This window comes from Macrobrachium nipponense, chromosome 11, assembly GCF_015104395.2.
Source record: "Macrobrachium nipponense isolate FS-2020 chromosome 11, ASM1510439v2, whole genome shotgun sequence".
Lineage (NCBI taxonomy): Eukaryota > Metazoa > Arthropoda > Malacostraca > Decapoda > Palaemonidae > Macrobrachium > Macrobrachium nipponense.
In genome coordinates, this window is record NC_061087.1 from 23,174,267 (window position 1) to 23,199,826 (window position 25,560).

The 25,560-nt window shown below is 36.9% G+C and overlaps 3 protein-coding genes across 5 annotated transcripts; 1 reads left to right on the forward strand and 2 right to left on the reverse strand.

The window, feature by feature from the left end:
- The first annotated feature begins 103 nt into the window (after positions 1 to 103).
- On the forward strand, positions 104 to 7,779 carry LOC135197194 (titin-like). The gene is made up of 2 exons (XM_064224253.1): positions 104 to 261; positions 1,845 to 7,779. The coding sequence occupies exons 1-2, from the start codon at positions 247 to 249 to the stop codon at positions 7,077 to 7,079; spliced, it is 5,250 nt and encodes a 1,749-aa protein (XP_064080323.1). The 5' UTR covers positions 104 to 246; the 3' UTR covers positions 7,080 to 7,779.
- Positions 7,780 to 13,355: 5,576 nt separating this feature from the next.
- LOC135197242 (uncharacterized) lies at positions 13,356 to 17,908 on the reverse strand. Of its 3 annotated transcripts, XM_064224455.1 has the most exons (3): positions 14,726 to 17,908; positions 14,208 to 14,441; positions 13,356 to 13,749 (listed from the first exon to the last, which is right to left on the reverse strand). In XM_064224455.1, exon 1 carries the CDS (start codon positions 17,906 to 17,908, stop codon positions 14,945 to 14,947), a length of 2,964 nt encoding a protein of 987 aa, XP_064080525.1. In that variant the 3' UTR covers positions 13,356 to 13,749; positions 14,208 to 14,441; positions 14,726 to 14,944. The 3 variants fall into 3 exon arrangements, with proteins under 3 accessions (XP_064080525.1, XP_064080445.1, XP_064080560.1); XM_064224375.1 differs by having other exon boundaries at positions 14,208 to 17,908; XM_064224490.1 differs by having other exon boundaries at positions 14,203 to 17,908.
- Positions 17,909 to 18,348: 440 nt separating this feature from the next.
- LOC135197480 (uncharacterized) lies at positions 18,349 to 23,918 on the reverse strand. Its single transcript, XM_064224579.1, has 2 exons — positions 23,762 to 23,918; positions 18,349 to 19,650 (listed from the first exon to the last, which is right to left on the reverse strand). The coding sequence occupies exons 1-2, from the start codon at positions 23,762 to 23,764 to the stop codon at positions 18,349 to 18,351; spliced, it is 1,305 nt and encodes a 434-aa protein (XP_064080649.1). The 5' UTR covers positions 23,765 to 23,918.
- Between the last annotated feature and the right edge of the window lie 1,642 nt (positions 23,919 to 25,560).

Genomic DNA, 25,560 nt, shown 5'->3' on the forward strand with positions numbered 1-25,560 from the left:
AGAATGATCTCCAGGTTAAACATCGCCCCTGTTTTGGAATGACATCGTGACAATTGAAGAAAATAATCTTGGCGTTCCAGCGATCGGGTTCCAATAAAACTTGGTGTATTTTCTACTCCCGAGCTCGATTTGACTCCCAGTGTGAGAAAAACTGCCTTCAATAGAGGAGTTCGGAAATAGACGATCGCCTCTGAAGGATCTTTTTTTTTCTACGTCGTGTGATTCATCGAAATTACTTTTGTCTCCATGGATATGAGAAAGGTACGTTTGAAACTAATTTATTAACCGCTGATAGTTTTTGTTTCTTAGTTTTTTTCTTAGTTTTTTTTTTTTTTAGTTTTCTACGCATGCTACTTTAACAATCTCATTTAAGGAGAGCAGTCTTAAACAGTCTGGAAAAATTTTGTAAATCGCTACTTTATTCTACAGTGGCTCTGACTAAACAGTGTACGGTGTGGTCAGTTGCTTGAATATCTAATGTCATCTTTTATCAAACGGGAAACATTTCTACCCACCATCACTTGATATATCTTTTCATTAACTTTTTTCATTCGAATATCCTTGTTAGTATGTATAGTAATTTCGGAAGTGAGTTAATGTATGCTATAAATCGTTTAAAATTTTGCGTTTACAATGATACGCAGTCAATATATACAGTATACCAATACATGTCTTGTTTTTTTACGGGCTGCTCTATGACCAAGAGACCGTGCTGGCATAAGGCCAGCTAAATCTAAATCTAAAACAACAATGTCTCGACACAAGTGTTTATGAAATTAAACGTATATTCATACTCACAAATGTACTTAGGTAAATGTATGATGTCTATACAAATAGCATACAAAGAGCCTGTGCTTTTCTACCATTCAAAGACAAGCAGCAAGCACTGAAAAAGGCAATTGTCCCCATCCCCACCCCCGCCTCCCCCGAAAATAAGTGTCGGTGAAAAACAGAACCTTGAGGAACACCACCATGAATTAGAGAGCAAGTAGACAATGCGCCTTCGACAGAGCAGATACAGAACAATTATACAAGTCATTGGCCATGAATTCGCTGAGACGAGATTGAAGCGCTATAACCAGTAACTTCAGAAGGATCAGTTTTATGCCAGGTATACCCAGTGTCGAAAAGGTCCACAGAGATAGATGGCCAATCATCAGTAAGATGGGAAAGGCTTGAAGGTATAAATCCTTGGTTATAGACTCAGTCAAAGAGACAAACGTAAGATGAGACTTTCTCCCCTGCGAAACAGCGAAGTGGTTAGCTGGAGCCCGAATGTAACAGGTACTGATGAAGAAATTATTTGAACTAGTTCGTTGATAAATACTTTTGTTATTTTGGTGTTTAATAATGATATTTGTTTACAATGACTGACAACAACGTAAAATAAAACTGTTCTATAAATAACACTTACAGTTACAAAATTCTGAATGATAAATTAATATAGGTACTGTAGATGATGCACCATGATTCAAAAGTTTTAAAAGTTTTCTAGCATGTACCTTAGCTTTGATTAGAATTTCCAAGAGCTCTCAGATTAAAACCCCAAGGATTAATTAGAAATATGTGTGATGATTTACAAAATTACTTGTGCATGCAAATATTCACTTAAATTTTTTTAAACATAGACTTACCTAATGCTCGGATATATAACATCATAAAAATCTTTGCATTTCCCATCAGATGCCTGGGACCAAACACAAACTTCACCATTCACAAATCTGTTAAAACCCCAATTGTGTGTTTGACAAATCTAAGGTTGAAGAAAGTGAGTTGCGATGCGTTCAACTAGTCCTCTCGGACTTTTCATTTCCCTCTGCTTAATGGCAATATTTTCATTTCAGCTTATTGGCTTAGTTATTTTGATCCACCTGGCAGCTGGTGCATCTGAAGATGATTCGGTCGAGGCTATTCAAGATGGAAATGACCCCAGCACGAAGGAAGCAGATGAAGTCTCAGTGCAACTCCCAACTCCCACTCGGCTGAATCTCTCTTCTGGGACACAGCCTGGACTACTAGATTCCCATAATACAGGACCCTCCTTCCCCAACTCATCAGGAATCAAGACTACGAATGTGCCAAGATTTCAGGAACTTAAAACTCATGATGATTTTCGAGATATAAGTCTGCAAGTGTCAAACAAGAGGACCCGTGGCACCGGACGAAATTTTAGGAAACGTAGGATTCCAAAAAATCGAAGTATTGCTCAAGAGGTTCCTCCTTACATAAATACAAACTTGAACATACCACATATTCACGGAAAAAATAAACAGGACATCGAGAAACCGGGGTTACCTGATAATCACGAATCAGGTACTCTTAATTCACAAAAAACAATATTCCCTAAATTTCTACGTGCTAAAAACACACGTGATTACACAAATATTCCCCAAAATCATTATTTTCCTAATGCGGTTGATACAAATGTTCCACAAATTCCAGAAATCAATTTGCCTCCTAAACCATCCATTACTCCAGTAGAACTTCCTATCCCACGCCTACCAGACACAAACATCACACATACTCCTCCACAAACCTCCAGCCCTGAAATAGAAGACGTCCCACAACTGAAACGATCAGCTGTTAGCAATCCAGATGACCCAGATAATACTCTTTCTGAAGATCAGCATTTACCCACTGTTGAACATCCCAAGATATCAACGGAAAATATATCAGCAATTATACACACACTCATACAAAACATAAGTGACTCAAAAGTTCCACAAATTATAGAAATAACTTTATCTCCTGTCACACCAGTAACTCCGGTAGAACTACTTACACAAAAACTCCCACTGACGAACAACACAAGTACTCCAATGCAAATTGATTCTCATCCTGAAACATTATACACTCCAGAATTAGAACTACCAAGTGTCAACAACATAAATCCTTCAGATAGTTCAGTTCTGCAGGATCGTCACATACCAGAGCTAGATACATCAGAAATTGTAAACTCAGTCACACGAAACTTAAGTGATGTAAATATTCCACAAATTCCAGATTTCAATATACCTCCTGTTCCAACCACAGCTCCAAAAGAACTTCCCATTCCAGAGCTTCCATTGATAAACACCACACCTATTCCACAGATTTCTAGCCCTCAAACACAAAACGTTCCAGAATTAGAAGTGCCTGCTGCTAACAAACCACATTATCCAGACATTCCCAGTCCTGAAGATCAAGATCTTCCAGTCGTAGAACATCCCAAAATACCAGAGATAAATATGTCAAAAATAGTAAATCCAGTTATGCAAAATATAAGCGAGGCAAAAGTTCAACAAATTCCAGGTATCAGTTTGCCTACTATTCCAGCCCTAACTCAAGCTGAACTTCCCTTTCCAAAGCTTCCAGTCCCAAATGCCACACACATCCCACAGATTTCTAGCCCTCAAATGAAAGACGTTCCTGAATTTAATCTCCAATCATTTAACAAACCAAATTATCCAGATATCCCTGTGTCTCAAGACCACGATCTTCCTAATGTAGGAAATCCTGAAATACCAAAGCCAAATACACCAGCAATTGTAAATCCAGTCATACAAAACATGAGTGATACAAAACTTCCATCAATTCCAGATACATCTTTACCTCCTATCACAGCCATAACGCCAGCAGAACTTCCTGAACTTCCTGTCCCAATGCTTCCACTGACAAACTACACAAATATTCCACAGTTTTCTCGCCCTCAAATAACAGACATTCCTCTGAAACAACCAGCTATTATCAAACCAGATGATCCAGATATTCCTATTCTGGAAAGTCACGATCTTGCTAAAGTAGAGCATACAAAGATACCAAACCTGAATACATCAAAACTTGCCAACCCTGAAGTTCAGCAAAGTCCAGACTTCAAAATACCTCCTGTTCCAACAGTAACTCCTATAGAACTTCCTATTCCAAATTTTCCACTTTTAAACGACACACATCTTCCACAACTTTCGGACCCTCCAACACAAGAAATTCCAAAATTAAAACTAACCGCTATTATCGAACCAAATATTACTAGGCCTAATGATCAAGATATTCTTATTGTAGAGCATCCTAATATATCAGCAATTGTCAGCCCTTTCATACAAAACAAAAGTGATGCAACTGTTACACAAACTCCAGATTTCAATATATCTCCTGTTCCAACCATAACTCCAGGAGAACTTGCAGTCCCTAAGCTTCCAGTTACAAATGTCACGCATATTCCACAGATTTCCAGCTTTCAATCAAAAGACATTCCAGAAGTAAATCTCGCAGTAATTAACAAACCAAATTACCCAGATATTCCTATGCTTCAAGGTCATGACCTTCCTAATGCAGAAAATCCTGAAATACTAAAGCCAAATGTATCAACAATTGTAAACCCTGAAGAGAATGCACAGATTCCAGGTATCATTTTGCCTCCTATTCCAACCATGACCCCCAAAGAAGTACCTATCTCAGACCTTCAGTTTACAAATATCACACATGCTCCAGAAATTTCTGGCCCACAAACACAAGATATTCCAAAATTAAACCTAACAGCTATTGTCAAACCGAGGGATCTCGTTATAACAAGTTCTCAAGGTCAAGATTTTCCTATTGCAGAACATCCTAAAATACCAGAGCTAAATACATCAACTGTAAACCAAATTGTCCGCAACATAAGTGATGAAAGAATTCCACAAATTCCAGACACAACTTTACCTCCTATGACAGCCATACCTCCAGCAGAGTTTCCTATCCCAAAGCTTCCACTTAAAAACATCACAAATATTCCACCGATTTCTCGCCCTCAAATAATAGACATTCCAGACCTAAAACAGCCAACTATTATCAAACCTGATGATCCAGGAATTCCTATTCTGGAAAGCGATGGTCATCCTGAAGTAGAGCATCCTCAAATACCGGAGCTAAATACATCAGCAAGTGTCAATCCAGTCATACACAACATAAGTAATACAAAACTTCATCAGATTCCAGATTTCTATACACCTCCAGTTCCGACCATAACCCCATTAGAACTTCCTATGGTCAAACTCCCACACGCCAACATCACACATATTCCACAGATTAATGGTCCTCAGAGACAAGACATTGCAAAACTAAATCTCCCACCTATTAGCAAACCAGATTATCCAGGTATTCCAATGCCGGAAGGTCATGATCTTTCTACTGCAGAAAATGATGAAATGTCAGAGCTAGATATGTCATCGCTTATAAATCCAGTCATACAGAAAAACATAAGTGATACAAAACTTACCCCAACTCCAGATATACCTTTATCTCCTATCACGCCCGTAACTCCAGTAGAACTTTCTATCAAACAGCTTCCAGTTACAAACTTCACACAAATTCCACAGGATTTTAGCCCTCAAATACAAAACATTCCAGAATTCAAAGCACCACCCTTTAGCAAACCAAATTATCCAGACATTCCTAATCCTAAAAGTCAAGATCTAGTTGTAGAACATCCCAAACTTCAAGTCATAAATATGTCAATAATTGTAAATCCAGTTGTACAAAATACAAGTCATTCAGAAGTTCAACAAATTCCAGGTATCGATTTGCCTCATATTCCAGCCATAACTCAAAATGAACTTCCCATTCCAGAGCTTACAATCACAAACATCACACATACTATTCCAAAGATGTCTAACACTGAAATACAAGAGGTTCCAGATTTGAAACAATCAGTAATTAACAAACTAAATTATCCAGACACTACTGTGGTTCAAGGTCATGACCTTCCTAATACAGACAATCATGAAATACTAAAGCCAAATGTATCAGCAATTGCAAAGCCTGTAAAGATTGTACAAATTCCAGAGATCAAATTGCCTCCTATTCCAACAATAGCCCCTAAAGAGCTTCCTATCTCGGACCCCCAATTTATAAATGTCACAGATACTCCAGAAATTCCTAGCCCACAAACACAAGATATTCTCGAATTAAACCTAACAGCTGTTGTCAAACCAGAAGATATAATTATAAAAAGTCCTACGAGTAAAGATATTCCTATTCCAGACCAGCCTGAAATTCCAAAGCTAAATATATCGACAGCTGTAAACCCAGTTATAAGCAACATGGGTGACGAAATAATTCCAGAACTTCCAGATACAACTTTACCTCCTCCACTGATTACTCGCCCTCCAATAGAAAATATTTCAGAATTGATTCTACCAGCTGTTAACAAACCAAACTATCCAGATATTCCGATTGTTGAAGACCTTTATCTTCCTAACGTAGAACATCCTACAATACCAAGGATAAACATGCCAACAATTGTAAACCCAGTCATACAGAACATGAGTGGTATAACTCCGACCTCTATTCCAGCAATAACACCAGCAGACCTTCCAGTCCCAAACCTTCCATTAGCGGACGTTACACATATTCCACAGGTTTCCACTCGCCAAATGCAAGATGTTCCAATGGTGGAATACCCTGAATATCAAGAGCTTAATAGATCAGAAAGGGAAAAACCATTATTCTCTGATATAAGTGGTAATCAGGTCCCAGAAATTCCAGACGTAGAATTAAATGACACACGAGCCATACATCCACCAGGAATTGTTACTCCACATTTGCCTGAAGTAAACATTACACATAGTCAACAATTTTCCAACGCTGAAATAACACCTGTTCCTAATTTGAATCTACAGGATATCATAAGACATATTTCATCTGTTAATCCTGAAACGGTCAATCTCAAATTACCAAACATAAGCTTACCTATATTTTCACAAGATGATAAACTTAATCTTACCAATATTCCAGCTTTTCAAGGTCACGCTTTTCCCAAAGATGAACCTCATTTATACCTTCCAATAATTTTAGCAAACGCTAACAAACTCAATTATTCGGATATCCCTGGTATTAAGATTCCTGACATTCCAAACCTAAATGTATCTATGGTACTAACGCCAGTTACACTCAAGGTAAATGACACAACTGCCCCAGAAATCCATTATGTTCATTCGCCTCACAGTCCTCCCATAGCACCACTTAAACTAAACTTAACAAACAAGTCACAACGTCCTATACTTGAAATTCCAGCAGTTCCAAATCTACACCTCACATTAATAGCATCTGACTGTCCAGAATAAACGTTTTCAAGTCTTCTGCAAATATAAAGTGACATAATTATCACTATATTGTTATGGAATTCCTGGTTAAACATGAACCTCCTGAGATTCCAGAGCAAAATGTATTAAAAGTTCCAAAGCAAGTCTTCCTTAAGCGATAATAATGTTTTATAAAACCCAGATTTGTATTTGTTCCCATGTTCCATCTCTATTGCAAATTGAACACTTACATATCTGCAAATAAACAGTGCAATATTCCAAAGTTTTTAACCACGATGTATATCAGCATTTCCTAGTCGAAATCCATCAGAAGTCAAGAAATTTGACCTCAACGAAATCCACCAGAAATCAAGAAATTTTACCTCAACAGTACAAAACTATTCTTCATGACGTTCCCATGAGATTTAGCAGATATTAACAAACATTAAGTTCCAATGTTGAATTTCACCACTGAGTTCCTAAATTTAGAAGACAGAAAAAATGCTGTAGTATCAGCAGGCGAGGCTGAGGTGAAGTGGTGATTAAATGGTGTCCTTGGAATTCAACTGTATGCAGATATATCGGTTTGCTTGCCTTATGTCACCTTAATTATAAATATCCTGTGCAAGTTCGAGCGTGTATGGAAAAATGTCGCAGTTGAAATTCTTCACGAAATGCTTGAAAATTTAGGATTGTAATGAATTGGATAGTACAGTGCTAGGTGAATAAATACACGAATTTCTGTCTCTTGTTTTCGCTATATTTCCGGAATTGACTAAAAAAATTTTGGGTCATTTCCCCGGGGAATAATTAGCACATAACCTAAAAAGTGTTTTTGCACTGAGTCAAAAGTGCAAATGTCTTACATAATTTTGTTGTACCCTTTACGTAAAACAGACTGCATCTCACAAGTAAATAACTGGTTAATAATAGGGCTGGCTGAAAACAGATATAAAGTGGTGAACGTTTCCTTGTGACCGAGATATATATATATATATATATATATATATATATATATATATATATATATGTATGTATGTGTGTGTGTATATATATATATATATATATATATATATATATATATATCTAATAAAAGGAGCCCATAAAAAAACAAAATATAGAGAGAGTTTTATGGGCTCCTTTTATTAGATGGAATTCTGTTGTAACAGGACATTTTTACCAGTCATATGTATATATATATATAATATATATATATATATATATATATTATATATTATATATATATATATATATCCATACATATATATCATAGTCGCGTGGGTAAGGTACACTACTTCAGAAGTACTGGATTAGTGTTTACCACTTGACTCGGGGAACTTATTCAGTGAAGTTACCTATCGTTATGTCCTTGTTTATATATAATTATATATTGGAGGACTAGTGTCATTTATTAAAGCTTGTCTAATATTAAGTCACGATGATCCCTGCCCCGAATTCAAACCGCGAACTGGACAATTAATAAAAATAAAGAATATATAAGTATTAATGAGGTAGAAATAAAATCAATCAATCAGAAATAAATCATAATAAATAAATATAAAAGATAAAGATAACTGATAAATGAAAATAAAAAAGAAATTAAATAAAAAAAAGAATTGATATAGAATAAATAGCTGGACGGAATGTCTACGCTGTTGGTCGCCTCCTTATGGTTGGCAATTCATCGTTAATCCCTTCTGGCAATATAACGAAGAAAGCTTTGGGCTCTGGGGATCTGAATTTCTGTTGTTCGGTGTTTTTCTAAGCGGTTAGGTGTCCTTAAAAAAATATAAAGGGTCTTTATGCATATGCATTAGTAAATTGTAATACTAAATCGTTCGGACTCGCACATTATATAAATAACTATATATAATATATATTATATATATATATCATATATATATATATATACTAATCTAAAGTTGAAGGCGGTTGCTTGAAACCAGATATGCATCATCGGAGGGTGGAGAGATACCAAAATCCTTTAAAGTTATGTATTTATTGCTGACGTTTCAGGACCATGTGTCCCATTTTCGAAGCTAAAAAATTAAAAGAATAACAGAATTAAAATGAGACTCAGATTAAAACATGATAAAAAGTTATTTCTTAACAAAATGCAAATTAGGTACAAGAGAAGGGAACAGTGATTACCAAGTAGTGCTGAAGGCAAAAGCTGAGTGACTGTCAGGGTCCGTTTTGGTGCCGACGGAAACTCAAGAGAGGTACAGAGGAGTTGACGTGGACTGAGTATTTAATTGGGGAACCAGTTGTTTGATAAAAAGAGATTCGAGTATTGCCAATTGGTGTTCGTTTGGAGCTTTGCCTATGATTTTGAAATCCTTGTAATTTATATTGTATTTGCATTTTTTCCCATGATCTCTAATACAGGAAAATTCGGGGTTTGATAGTTTGACACCCGTACGATAGCTAACGCCACGATGGGAATCTAATCTTACCTTTAACAACCTCTGGGTGGAGCCCACGTACTTCCCCAGGTCACATCTGGGGCAATTAAACAAATATATGACTCTCGAGGTCATCAAAGGAAGCAGACTCTCTTTATATTTAAACAAGGACTTGATGGTCATTGGGTTACATGGGATCAATTTTAAGTTGATTGCCGGTAGGTATTTGCTTACAATAAATCTCAGTTCTTGATAAAAATGGCTATCATAGATTAGGGGGACACTAGCGTACAGATGTAGTTTTGGTACCGTTGGCAGTTCAAACTTTGGGTGGAAGATATTATTTAGAAATTTTCGCAATTGTTTGTAAAAGAGATCTGATGGAAAACAGTTATTTACAAAGTACTGTTGGAGAAACGTAATTTCTTCATGAAACGTATTCCACCCGGATGTTAAAGTAAACGCTCTGTGGAAGAGAGTAGACAGGGAATTTAACTTTAAATTAAAAAAAGCAGTTAAATTCCCTGTCTACTCTCTTCCACAGAGCGTTTACTTTAACATCCGGGTGGAATACGTTTCATGAAGAAATTACGTTTCTCCAACAGTACTTTGTAAATAACTGTTTTCCATCAGATCTCTTTTACAAACAATTGCGAAAATTTCTAAATAATATCTTCCACCCAAAGTTTGAACTGCCAACGGTACCAAAACTACATCTGTACGCTAGTGTCCCCCTAATCTATGATAGCCATTTTTATCAAGAACTGAGATTTATTGTAAGCAAATACCTACCGGCAATCAACTTAAAATTGATCCCATGTAACCCAATGACCATCAAGTCCTTGTTTAAATATAAAGAGAGTCTGCTTCCTTTGATGACCTCGAGAGTCATATATTTGTTTAATTGCCCCAGATGTGACCTGGGGAAGTACGTGGGCTCCACCCAGAGGTTGTTAAAGGTAAGATTAGATTCCCATCGTGGCGTTAGCTATCGTACGGGTGTCAAACTATCAAACCCCGAATTTTCCTGTATTAGAGATCATGGGAAAAAATGCAAATACAATATAAATTACAAGGATTTCAAAATCATAGGCAAAGCTCCAAACGAACACCAATTGGCAATACTCGAATCTCTTTTTATCAAACAACTGGTTCCCCAATTAAATACTCAGTCCACGTCAACTCCTCTGTACCTCTCTTGAGTTTCCGTCGGCACCAAAACGGACCCTGACAGTCACTCAGCTTTTGCCTTCAGCACTACTTGGTAATCACTGTTCCCTTCTCTTGTACCTAATTTGCATTTTGTTAAGAAATAACTTTTTATCATGTTTTAATCTGAGTCTCATTTTAATTCTGTTATTCTTTTAATTTTTTAGCTTCGAAAATGGGACACATGGTCCTGAAACGTCAGCAATAAATACATAACTTTAAAGGATTTTGGTATCTCTCCACCCTCCGATGATATATATATATATATATATATATATATATATATATATATATATATATTTATTTATATTTATATATATATATATAATATATATATATATATATATATATATATATATATATATATTATATATATATATATATATATATTATTATTTATTTATATAATGTGCGAGCCCGAACGATTTAGTATTACAATTTACTAATGCATATGCATAAAGACTCTTTATATTTTTTTAAGGACACCTAACCGCTTAGAAAAACACCGAACAACAGAAATTCAGATCCCCAGAGCCCAAAGCTTTCTTCGTTAGATATTGCCAGAAGGGATTAACGATGAATTGCCAACCATAAGGAGGCGACCAACAGCGTAGACATTCCGGTCCAGCTGTTTATTCTAAATCAATTCTTTTTTTTTTTTTTTTTTTTTTTTTTTCATTTTCATTTACCAGTTATCTTTATTTTATATTTAATCTATTATAATTTATTTCTGATTTGATCTATTCTATTTCTACCTTATTAATTTTCATATATTCATTATTTTTATTAATGGTCCAGTTCGCGTTTTGAACTCGTGGAAGGGATCATCGTGACTCAATGACAAGCTTTGATAAATGACACTAGTCCTTCAATATATAATTATATATAAACAAGGACATAACGATAGGTAACTTCGCTAAATAAGTTCCCTGAGTCAAATGGTAAACATTAATACAGTACTTCTGAAGAAGTGTGCATTACCCACGCGACTATGATCTCATTTTAAACGCATTAAGCCTTACAGAGGAAATGACAGATAAGATTATACACAGATTTCCGACACAATACCGCCGTCAAAGAGATATATTCGCACTAATGCAGCCTCAGAATGGAAAAAGATTGAGGACAATATTGTAAGTCAGTTGGGAACCACGTCAAGACTCGTTCACTGGACACAGAAATTAACGGAAAACTGTTGAGCTGCTCTGACACGAATTCTATTCTCTAGAAAGAGCTAAGTCGACTGACAGGTTCGAATTCGATAAAAACCTCTCTTATATGTTATATACTAACGAGTCATGGCAGTAAATGCTGAAAGTCATATTCATCGTTCGTAATAATGATAGGCCAGATGGGATATTTGATTGACTGTTTCATAGATACTCGTATCGAAATGATGATGAAGTTCATCTGCCAACTGACACGTATAGCCAGTAAGTATATGGTCGTTCTGAACATATACGGCACTTTCACAGTCCTAAGACTGTTATGTCACTATGCAATTTTTTATGGAAGGTGCTTCCTTGTCCAGTGAGACTCTAGGAATCATATTACTGTCTTTTGTTTATGATATAGGTGCCATGCTGATATGCCTTCCTTACACAGGTGTTACGAAAAAAACTGTGGCCAGTTGTTAGCCAGTTTCAGCGTAAACACCTTAGTATCAAAGATCTAAAAGAGAGAGAGAGAGAGAGAGAGAGAGAGAGAGAGAGAGAGAGAGAGAGAGAGAGAAGGTTTAAAGGATAGAAAAGGAATTAATGGAAATTTTAGTACCAAAGATCTAAAATGAGAGAGAGAGAGAGAGAGAGAGAGAGAGAGAGAGAGAGAGAGAGAGAGAGAGAGAGTTGGTTTAAAGGATAGTATAGGAATTGATATTCTTTCAGATGAGAGAACATGCACAAAACAGGAGAGAGAGAGAGAGAGAGAGAGAGAGAGAGAGAGAGAGAGAGAGAGAGAGAGAGAGAGAGATAGAGAATTGGTTTGAAGGATGGAATAGGAATTGATAAAATACTTTCAGATGAGAGGAGAACATGCACAAAACAGGATAAATGAATAAATAGACATAATAATCGTAGCCCAGTGTTTAGAGAAAGCTAAACCAGAGAGCCATACATCTATCCGTCTGGCGGAATCAAATTTGATTACTTGACCGACTCATTATAGGGCCTTCTTTTAGGCTTTCCAGCTTTTCATTTTCAAACAGTCACTGGTAGGCTATCAACCTAATTCCAGAATTGCACACTGTCCCTATTATCGCTTCTGTGGGACATGGGGTATTCGTCAAATTTCCATTATTTTAAGAAAGTGAAGATGCCAAGTCTTGACCTTGGACATGTTACGTAACGACCCCAGGGATTAAGCCAAGGTACCTGCACTCTACACGTATGAGTACGAATGGTGAGAGAGGCTAATCCCCGGCTGGACGTCGTTAATTCTAAATGGGAAGTTCATCACCTGTAGACGATCCTTGGTGCACACAGAAAAATACATAACTGTGTATGGGCATTACGCCTTATTCCGTGAATGTTATTTTAAATTGCAAATATATCCCTGTCAAGCTTAAGCAAAAATTTATATCTATGATTGTGATCTGTTTATTAAATGAATGCAGGTTATTCAGTCTACATTACATCCTTATTTCACTGAGAGCGTAAAACACAAGCTAACTCCAACTGAGCCTTTCTAGGGAAAAAACAAATACATGAAAAAGTATACATTTATTCTACGCACGACGGTAATACCAATAAATCACTTCAGTCATAGTTGAACAACAAAATGGGGTGAAATTCAAAGCGAAAATTAAAAAAGCTTCAAACGAATTTTCACTGTGTGAAGGAATTTCCTCTCAGTAACTGAAGCCTTGCTGATAAGTATACAGAGGCTTCAATCGCTTCGTAAACACCACGAGAAACATTTATCCTTACAAGTAATGTAAGTTGTTTAAGTAATTTTCCCGTTCATAATTGGGAGATGGAGAGCTATGGGCTGCGTCTGGTCAATTATAGCATGTGCCCTATGCTATATATAACTGCAAGCTTCATTGAAGGTTCAATTTTCATATCCACACCATCGTTTTTCCTTTTCATATCAGACTCCAACTGAAAAAACGGAAAAAAATTCAAATAACCATTATAAAATTGTATTTACACACAACACCGGTTTCTGTCCCATTTTTTCCCTCTCATTTAATGAACCTTCTGAACCCAATAGGGGTTCATGACTGTATATCTTACTATAAGAATGTATGTAGAATGTGCATATGCTAAACCTAGTACACATTACTGGGAAGAGTAAAAATAATTTTCTAGCCTGAAAACTAAACCTGAAAACCTGTATTCACAGGCAAAGTAATGCAAGTAACTTCTATTGATCTACTGACAATACTTGAGATATCAAAAAGGCTATTGACTGATTACTGAGACTGGTTACTGAAACTGATTACTGAACCTTTGAAATCAATAAAAATCTTAGAGTATTGCAATAGACTTCCAAACCATGATATTCAAGAATATAGATATAATAGACTTAAAGCAAATGGAGCACTTGGATACCTTACCGTGTCCTTGCAACTTCTTGAATTGGAGAAATTTTATAATTTCTTCATGGGACATTTTCTTGCATTGCTTTCTCTTCAGCCTTGACAACTTTCTATATTCTGAAGCCAAATTAGTTTAATCAATCACTGATGGTCTTCTCTTCAGGCAAACTCGTCCATAAACTTTTTTTTTTTTTACTTTACAGTCTTCAAGATATGCGGACCAAACTGAAATCTCCTCAGAAATTGGAGTACCTGGAACATATGTTAGAATGGCTTCCATATATGTTTTTATCATACTTAATTTATATAACTCCAATGAGCTTTCATTTAAGCACGAAAACTCCTTTGGAATATATTTAATTTGCTTTCATTCAGACAACATAAGATGACAAGGAAAGGTCACGACACTGCTTAATTTACCATGCCACAAACACTCCCTCCTCTTAATACTGTAATGAACTAATGCTTGGACAAGGCCATTCTTATTTCAATGACGAAAACTCTTTGATTTGAGAGTATTGTGTTCAGTTACTTACGTGATCACCCGTCTGGTATGTCTGCCACTGTCTAGAGTGAAGTTCCGGTATTGTCCACACAGTGAAAATTTTTTATAATGAGCAGTGCTTAACATAAGGTATAGCATCTAAGGCCAATAATATGAATCCCTTTAATATTTATAACAGAAACTCCTCTTATTTTTGTTGTAGAACTATGAGAAAGCCTTAAATATCTTTAATTTATAGTACAATAAATGCCTACGTTATGGTGTTTGGATTCTGAATGACATTTCTGTAAGCACCAGACAATTCAGGACTAGTCTCTGAATATGGCAAATCTACTGGGTCAGGTTGGAGGGCTCCCACGTCTGGGCTGTTGTCTTCGGGATCTAAAGACCTGTCACTCTCATACCACCCATAATCTAAACTTTCAGACCCAACCTTTTCATCGTCTAAAGTAGTTGGACACCCTATAGTACTACAACTGACACTTCTGGTTTCAATTTGTGAAGTTTCCAGATCACTGGAATCAAAAGCTAGTTTTCGTTCATCACTACTGGTACTTCCTCTTTTTGGGGTAATTGTTCTAAGTTCCTTTTCTGTCTGAATGACCTGGTTTTCAATGTTACTGGTTATTTCAGGTTGCATTACACGGTTACCATTCGAATCTGCAGGTGCATTAGGTCTATTTACAGAATCTGCAGAGTCCTCCAGGAACCTTAAAAGTTGGTTACTAGTGACTGGCTTTTCCTTAGAAATGTCTTCATACTCCACAGTAACCTGCAAATCCTCATTTTCCATAGTTATATTGCCAGAGTGATGATGAATATCATCATCCAGGACGTATTTACTTCCAGTAGTACCAACCTGAGCGACGCCCAAGCTTTGTTGCGAATCATAATCAGAGTTCAACATGCTTTCATTTTCTGGAACTGGTTCCACACTCATTCCTGCACTGTCCATTGTTCTGCTACCTTCATTCTCGAAGCTTTCGTAGCTTTCGTGAGCAAAATGACCGTTAGTGTCTAATGTAAAATTTTCAGAACTCCTGCTTTCATCACTAATCTCGTCTGAATAGTATTTGTTCCCTTCATTATTTTCATTTGCAAACTGCAAATCCTCATCTCCATGGCCATTGAGGTCTTGAGGAATATCGTTGGAGCTGTTTCCAACGCCAATTTCTCTCACATCACGTGGCTGAGCATTCATAGAAAATAAGAAAGGTCCATTTCCGAATCCCTTGTTATTGGCTGGTGTAGACAACCAGGAAGGTCTCGCCCAAGGATATGCAAAAGGACCGAAAGGAGGTCGAATGTTTCCTTTCCAAAACTGATTATTTTTGTCATTTTCGGGGCCAGAGTACATCAGCAGACCTTCCCCCTCGCAACATGTCGACTTCTGGTCATTGATACCAAGGCTTTTGTCAGGGTCCCTTTCCTTATATTGATAAATAGTTCCCCAAAGTGATGGATATCCATCAGGTGTTTTTGGTGTCAACACGATAGGATATACGTAAATATTCAAAGTGGCTTCCTTTGCTCCAGAGTGCAAGTTGCATGGGCTGGTTTTGGTATCGTGGCAGTTGAGTTGTTTTTCGTCTGGACATAGATTCTTTGAATTGTCAAAGGAAGTATTACACTTTCTGACACCATTCTCTTCTGGAATTCCGGAAAGCTGTGGTGTGTGCAATGTGTTATTCTTACCTCCTTTTATTCTACTGAACACCATTAATATGTCTCTTCCTGTCAGAAGAGTGCATATGGAATAATAATCCCCTGAGTGGGACGCTACTGAAAAATCTGCCCGGGAAGGTGACACTAAATGAGACAGAGGTTCAACTGAATCCTCAGTGAAAACCAGACCGATTCTACTCGAAGTAGAATCCACTTTCTCAAGAATTGTTACTGGCACAATTTGTCTCATGTCTTTCCCCGCGAAAACAAAACAATTCTCGTCTTTTGGTGGAACATCTTTGTGACTGCTAGAAATCACATTTTCACCTTTATTCCGACCAAATTTTATTGAACCGAAAGCAAATAATAATTCACCTTCGTTAAGGCGAGTGCAAACTTTGTAATAGTCTGCTGAGTATACTGAGACTGAAAAATCACCATCAGAGTAAAGGTTTGGGTAAGGCAGAAGAGGTTCAACTGAATTCTCACTGAACACAAGATGCACTTCATTTGGCGCGGGTGTCACGGTATTAAGGATTGCCTCTGGTATAATCTGCTGCATATCGCTCGCTCTGAAATAGAGGCAGTTCCTAGCGTCCTGTTGTTTTGCGCCATAATGCTCACTGGTATGTCCATCGACATTCTGTCTGTCTTTTATGGAAGTGAAAGCCATTAATAACTGTCTAGGTGTTAGTAGGGTACACACGGTGTATGAGTGTACTGGACTGAAGTAGAGCGAAAAATCTGGTTTAGAGTATGACTGTAGGTATGTCAGAGGTTCAACTGAATTCTCAGTGAAAATCAAATCTACTCCATTTGGACTAGAGGCTGCCATGTCTAGAACTGTCTGTGGTATGATATGCCACAAGTCTCTCGCTGCAAAAATGAAGCACTTTCTGGCTTCCGGTAGATATTGAGGATGAGTGGTTAGGACATATCTGTCAGGGTTTTGTTTTCTGTTCACTGAGCTGAAAGCTGTCAATAATTCTCTGTGTGTTAAAAGAGTGCATACCACATAATGGCCTGCGGAGTGGAAGTGGACTGAAAAATCAGGCTGAGAGTGTTGCTGTGAATTAATGAGTGGTTCAACCGAACTTTCGGTGAATATGAAATCCAAACCACGCGGCATGGCGGCTACCTTATCCAGAATGGACTGCTGTAGAATTTGTCTCAAGTCTCCTTCAGTAAATATGAAACAATTTCTATAATCTGGTGGGCTTTCATCAACAATCTGCTTTTCTTTTATTGCTGAGAAAGCTCCTAGTAATTCTCTCTCTGTTAACAGAGTGCATACGGTGTAATATTCCGGTGAGTAAGTGGAAATTGAGAAGCTACCCAGAGAGTATGGTTGTGAATCATTCAATGGAACCACAGAATTCTCAGTGAATACCAAATCCAGGCCGTCCTGAGTGTATGTCACTAACTCAAGAATGTTCTTTGGTATTATTTTGTTCATGTCCCTCGCTGCAAAAATAAAACACTTCTCGGTTTCTGCTGCAGAAACGTTTTCACTCATGATATACTTCTCTTTTACCAATGCAAAACTCATTAAGAGGTCCCTCTCTGATAGAAGAGTGCATATAGTATAATACCCCCGCGAGTGAAGGGAGATTGAAAAATCACTCCGAGAGTAAGGTTGCAGGTAAGTGAGGGGTTCAGCTGGATTCTTGGTGAATTCCAGAATCAGCCCAATTGGAGAGGAATCTACTTTTGCAAGAATTGCTGCTGGTATAATCTGGTGTATGTCTTTTGCTGAAAAAATCAAACAATTCTTAGAATTTGGAACATGCAAGTGGTAAATATTCTTGGCATTTTTATCAGCACCCAGTTTTCTTTTAAATGCAGTGAATGTTATTAATAATTCTCGCTCTCCTAAACGAGTACATACAATGTAGTTGCCTTTCGGGTGGTAAAAAATGGAAAAATCACCGTGAGAGTGGGGCTGTAAATCAGTCGGTGGTTCCACCGAATTTTCGTTGAATACCAAATCTACTCGATTTGGTGGGAAGGAAACTGTCTCAGTATTGTACTCGGTATGACTTGTCGCAAATCCCTCTCTGCAAATATGAAACAGTTTTCAGTCTGCAGGTGACTGTCACTGGGAAGTTCCTCCCCATGCGTCAAATTTTGCGAGCAATCTGGCATGACTGATGATGAACTATTCTTACTTGAATCTGTGACGTCAATGACAAGGATACGAGGTCCACCTGGACTTTTGTCTTCTTCGACCGATTGGTTTCCGGTGGACGAATCCATCAGAACAGTTACAGATGATAAATCCTTTGATTCTAAGAGAGGCGTTTCACAGTCACTCCCATTTAGCACCGATGACCATTTCTCTGCATTGTTTCCCCCAGATGTGGTCAGGTCTACAATAATATGCTTCGAATTTGTCGACATCTTTTCATTCATTACCTTAACATTGACACCATCTTGCAAATTCTTCTTCTTGCCGCAATTACCATTATTCCTTGGAGGGGTCACTTTTGCAGTTTCCGGTATTCTAGGCAAATATCCCAGTTCAGCTTCTTCGTCATATACTTTCCTTAATCTGCGGTTTTTTGCCTCCTCTCTATGATCATCAGAATCTGCCAAAGTTTCTAAACCAGTTGTCAGGCTGTGATTCAACGATGCTTTATTCTCTGGTGCATAGGTCATAAGGGGGTTTTCAGTTGAACTTTCCACAGGTTCCTCTTCTAGTTCGCTTCTATTCAGTGGTCTTTCATTACTATCATCATAGTCAGCATAACGAATTTCGCCTTCATCGTGATCGGAAATATTTCTGTGGTTTATATCTGCAGCTTCATCCCCTTCGGTGTCATGCACTGGAAACCCAGATGTTTCATTACTCAGGCTACCGTTTCGTACCAGCTCTACCGTCTCCTTTTTTATGCGTTCCGAAGATGCACCAGATGCATTAAGTCTTTCGATCACATCGGGAGGGATGTCAAAACTCTCGACAGTCTGATACCCTCCTGAGCTTTTCATTTCTGTGCTGTTGTCACCACCACCCTCACTGGAAGAGTCTTGGTCTCCATGATCTCCAGAATCACGATCACTGTCTTCATCACTGGCCAGCCAGGACCCACCGAAGGGCTCGGCTGATGGAAATGTTCCTTCACCCTCACCAGACGCCCACTCGTCCTCGAAATTCTCCTCAAGAGGGAGCTCTGTTGCTGCCTCAGTCGAGGTTCCTGTTCCATCCTCATTCTGATCAATCTTGTAAGACACGCCAGCAGAGGCACCGAGTATAATGACCAAAGTAGTTGTGACGACTATCCTCCGGTAGACCTGAAAAGAATGAGCGAGATTAGAAATTTCTTTGGTTGGAATTCTCTAATGATGGACAAGGAAATGATGAAACTCATACCATACAAATTACCAACTCTATTTATGAGCAGATGCTAACAACTGCTTCACAGTAACTTACAAAGGAAACTAGATAATAAATATAGTGAAATACTGATGAAAAATAAGGTTTAAAAGCCCTTGCCACCAGCCACCGTCCCATCTAACAAGGAGAGAAAAAAAAGAGTATTTTGAAAAAAGAAAATTAATATATACACATGCACACTTACACACACATTTTATATATATATATATATATATATATATATATATATATATATATATATTGTGTGTGTGTGTGTGTGTATATATATATATGTGTGTGTGTGTGCGTGTGTATAGTACATATATAGTTTGTGTGTTTGCGTGTATTTTAAGTACTTATAAAAATAACAGGTATATGTACACGATCTAAATATCAGCTGAAGTCGCAGGAAATGTATATAGTAAAAGGAAACAACGAAGTGCCAAGCACTCTACGCCCAGAAGATGTGTAAACTACACGAAAGTACTTGGCACTCTGCCGTTTCCTTTCAAACATTTTCCGTGTCTTTTGCTGGTAATTATATAATATATATATATCTATATAATATATATAATAATATATATAATAATGTGTGGTGGTGTGGTGTGTGGTGTGGTTGTGTATCTATATATATATATATATTATAATAATATATATATACATGTATGTAGTGTTGTGTTGTGTTTACATAAGCAGATAGATAGACAGACAGATCTTGTACTCATTCGAAAGGTACATAATAAAAATGAGTATTGGCAAGACATGAAGATTCAGATAAACTTAATCTATCGAAATAACAGTACCAATGTCACTACATATTGGTTAGCATCAAACTAAATAAATAAAAAATGCCCCAAACTCTTTTGACTTCTATAGTTCTTCCAAATCCCTCAAACGGGCGATTTTTTATTATGAAAATCAAATAAAAAGACTTAAAAAACCCGGACTAACTCATTTCTGAAATAAAAACACTCGATCAGAATATTACGGATTATTGTTTGCGTAGTTGTAAAATAAGCGCCACTGCATTGTATGTCATCAATGAATACGTGTTATAAACAGGTAACAATATAATCACTTCCAGTATCCTCAAATTGAAAGTATATTATCTTTCCATTCAGGTTATGAGACTCGTAATAGTTGCAATTACTATAGCTATTAAAAGACCAGTCGATTTATCACACTCAAGAACGGAAAAGACAGAAGGACAAACAAACGGACAGACAGCGAAACTGAGTGACCACAAAATAGCTTCCTTGCCAAGACGTCTAGGCGCACTCGTCTCGAAAGTTCTCGAGCTTAAGTGCTTGCGCGCTGACCATAAAACAAGCCCGATTTCGCGCTGTTATCGCGAAAGAGTTCACGTCAAAAAAAAATTCGTAATAGAGTTTTATATCACACCTTTAAACGCAGCAGCATCATTGTGAAACTGAATGTGGCCGTGACAGGGAGATCTCATTTTTTCATTCCCACCTCTCAGAGCGAGACAGCTAAACTAGGAAAAAATCTCTGGATAACGACGCTGAAGTGGCAATAATTTCCCATCTCGTTTCCTTCTGTGGAAAATCGCTCTCTCCAGCGCGTGTCCGAGGACCTTTTCGGAAGACTCGGTCGTGCAATGAATTCCAAATAAATCCAAGTAAATTAAAGCAGCCGCAGTGCTTTTAGGAAAGCGTCTTGAACACTTATGGCCAGTCGCGTGGAGAATGAACCACGACAATTTTATGAAACCTTAAATGAAAATTTCGCTCATGACGGCTAATAGCAGAGGAGAAACAGGGCTACGAGTGATGTTTAATCTTGGATATTTCACGTAGAGATCCTCTTTCGCTGTTTCACGGAGCTAGGCCATCAGATAGGCTGTTTCAAAGCGTGGTTTCTGCCCAAAGAAACGTCAGTGAATGTAAAAGCAATCTCTCTCTCTCTCTCTCTCTCTCTCTCTCTCTCTCTCTCTCTCTCTCTCTCTCTCTCTCTCCTTTCACTGACACTACAGGAAGAAAATTCATCAACGCAACGTCATCAAAGATAAAAATATAATCACTCTAACAAGATTTCCTCAGAAAGCCAACGAAGCCTCTATGTTTATGATTCCCAAATGAATTTGCATATAGAAAAAAAACTGTAAATTTTAAGAAATTAGGAATAACTTCCAGCCAATTATGCTTTTAAGTCCTTTTGAGAATGCCTCCGTGCATACTAATGCGCGTGCATTGATGAATATTCGTTAGGGTATGCGTGTAGTCTGCTTGCATGCCCAAATGGGCATTCATGCGTGTGAATGCACCCTTCCTTCTGTGCGTTGGTGTAGAATGATGTGCATTGTAATTTGCTTCAAGGAAATCTTTAAAAATTTCATAATTAGATCTCAGTCTAATCAGACCTCATTCTAATTAGACTACAGTCTAATTAGATCTCAGTATAATCAGACTTCAGTCTAATTAGATCTCAGCCTAATTAGATCTCAGCCTGATTAGATCTCAGTCTAATTAGATAACAGTCCAATTAGAGATCAGTCTAATTAGAACTCAGTCTAATTAGATTTCACCCTAATTAGATCTCAGTCTAACTAAACCTCATTCTAATTAGACTTCAGTCTAATTAGATCTCAGTCTAACCAGACTTCAGTCTAATTAGATGTCAGTCTAATTAGCTCTCAGTCTAAATAGATCTCAATTTCATTATATCTCAGTCTAATAAGACCTCAGACTAATAGCTCTCAGTCTAAATAGATCTTAATTTAATTATATCTCAGTCTAATTAGATCTCATTCTAATAAGACCTCAAACTAATTATATCAAAGTTTAATTACCCCTCAAACTAATTACATCTCGGTTTACCCGGAAATCGGGAACAACGGATTCGGTTTATTATTACTTAAAATCATATGTTGAAGGGTGATTGCCGAAGTCATTCAGAAGAACTGAAGGAAATTAGGCTAATATTTCATCATTTTAAGAAATCCGAATAATTAAGCTTTTCGAAGGCTTGAAAATATACTTGAGATAAACGTCGTATGCCTGTTTATGTATAATAATAATAATAATAATAATAATAATAATAATAATAATAATAATAATAATAATAATAATAATAATAATAATAGGAGGGTACTGGTTACAATACCCTCGTTAATTGCTGCAAGAGCAGCAATTAACGAGACACTCCCCCACCACCCTCGTCTCTCTCTCTCTCTCTCTCTCTCTCTCTCTCTCTCTCTCTCTCTCTCTCTCTCTTCTTATAAGTGATGTATTTAGTTCATTAGTAAATTTTTAGTTAATATTATCAAATGCCGTACATGTTGTATTAAACTTGCTAAACAAAATTAGATTTTTGTAATGGATGCTTTTTCCCAATATTTGACATTTGGATGTTGAAGTGGAAAAAAATAGTAACAATCACATAATATCCAATCTTCAGATATTAGTGTCGATATCAACAGCCTGAATGTTAGCCCCTGCATGTTTGAGCTTAATCTAATTTCGTGGCTAAAACATCTATAACCTTTATTCGCTATTTCTAGTGAATAAATAATCTCCTATCTCGTACAGATTCACTTTCAGATGGTCTCACAGCGGTTGCTTCAATGGACTTTATGAAAATTTTCATCGATCCCATTTAAGATTATTACCCTTTATAAGTAGGTCCTTTTAAGAATATCCCATTATATGTATACACGCAGCATCTCGCATTCATTCCACTAGAGAACCCTTGAGCCCAAAGATGCAAAATTATTTGACAATTCCTTCCTTGAATCAAAGAATTGAAAGCCTGGAAGTATATGCTACAGGATACTGAAGACTACAGCCTCGTGTTTTTATTTACAGTATTTACAAGACTTTTACTGTTTTTACTACAAAGAAATTTCACGCTTCTCTAAAAAATAAAATACATCTGTTTCCGGATAATCACTGCAACATGTCCAACAGATCTGGGTCATCTTGTTACGAGAAAAATGCCCACAACCGAACTGACCTGGTCGCGTTCACGAAGGTAATACCGAATGCCATTTTATCTCGCAGGGAAACTCACCATATCGGAGATGAACGACGCCAGAACTATACAGATCACAGGGTTCAGGAGGCACTGTTGATCAAAGTGTGACCAGCTGAGACCTAGCCTCGGTTAGCCCACGTCTGCGACACCTGCCGAATAAACGTCGCATTCTGGACGGCTGCCTTAAACTTCACGGCAATAAAACAGAATACATTCAGGTAAATATTATTGTTGTCACTAATGAGGACCCGGGAGAATTCCTCTCGAGAGCACGTCGTGTTGCAGTAAGTAGCAACAAACCGAGCTCTATCGTTTCAATTACGAATGAAAAGTTCTGGAGGGCCAAGACGACACAGGATTTTTCAAGAATACAAAAAGTGAGATTTCCAGAGAATTTTTTTTAGGTGTGATTCTGTCCCCTTGAAGGAGGCACGTTCCTCACGAGGCTTGCAATAACTGTGGTCGTCCCAGAGAATAAACAAGCGTTAATGTGAATACGGTTTCGTTAATCAAAGGGCTTTCCATCGCATTACTTGAGTCTATGAATAATATCTGCTGGTTACAATTGTTAGTTAGTTGTTTTAAGAGTAAAGCAGATTACAATATCCTAATCACTGTTTGGTTTCCTCCTGTCTTAAAGATCAGCAAGAAAAGCAGTGAGGAGTTGCGCTATATATTGTTGTTTAAGAAATTAATTTTCTATTTCTTATTAGTATGTGAGTTTTTATTTGCTTGTTTGTTTGTTTTTATGCATTATTCTCTTTATAACTCCATCAAGAAAAATGGTCTACATTATAAAGATTTTTAGACAGTACTTGCTGAAAGATAAAAAAATTAATTAACTATTTAAGAATTAGACAAATAAATAGCATTACTTCAAGTCTCCTCAAATCAAAAGTATGCTTTCTACAGAAGTGACCTGAAAGAATGAAGCTCACGTGTTTTGTCTTTTTTCTTTAATATTTTATTTACCTTTGAATTGTCTTGATTCCTATATTCACATTTTTACATAAATCTGATTCTTTGATGAGTTTTTTTATTTACTTGGCTTATTTACTTCAGAATAATTAATAAGGACTTCTTGAATACATTTATTCTTAAATGCTCGTTATTTTCAAGATTTTTTTTCTATTACTTATATTTTCATTTTTTATACTCGCTTCACTTACATTTCTTTAATGAAATTTGTGCTCTCGGGTACCAAGCAATTATGTTAACCTAACTGGCCGTTGTCATTATCATACTAATGGGTTTTCTTGATAAGTGCAGTGGTGTTAAACGTACATGTTTTACACATACATACATACATACTTACAAGTATTCAAATATGCATGTGAATCTATACACACATATATACATATATATATGTATATATTATACATACATACACACACACACACACACACACACATATATATATATATATATATATATATATATATATATATATATATATATATATATATATATGCAGAGAGAGAGAGAGAGAGAGAGAATATTATAAGTACATGTGTTTCTACACATACATGCATACATACTAGTCTGTAAGTATGCAAATATGTATCATGTACAGAGAGAGAAAGAGAGAGAGAGATGTACACATATCTGTTTCTACACATACATACATATAAGTCTGTATGTATGTAAGTAAGTGTTTACGTACAGAGAGAGAGAGAGAGAGAGAGAGAGAGAGAGAGAGAGATAGAGAGAGAGAGAGAGAGAGAGAGAGAGAGAGAGAGAGAGAGAAGTGGGGGCGGAACACCGAATGTTATTCTTCTAACACATCGGCGTGTATTACAACTCTTACTTGGCCTTATTAGTATTTCAGTCCCAAA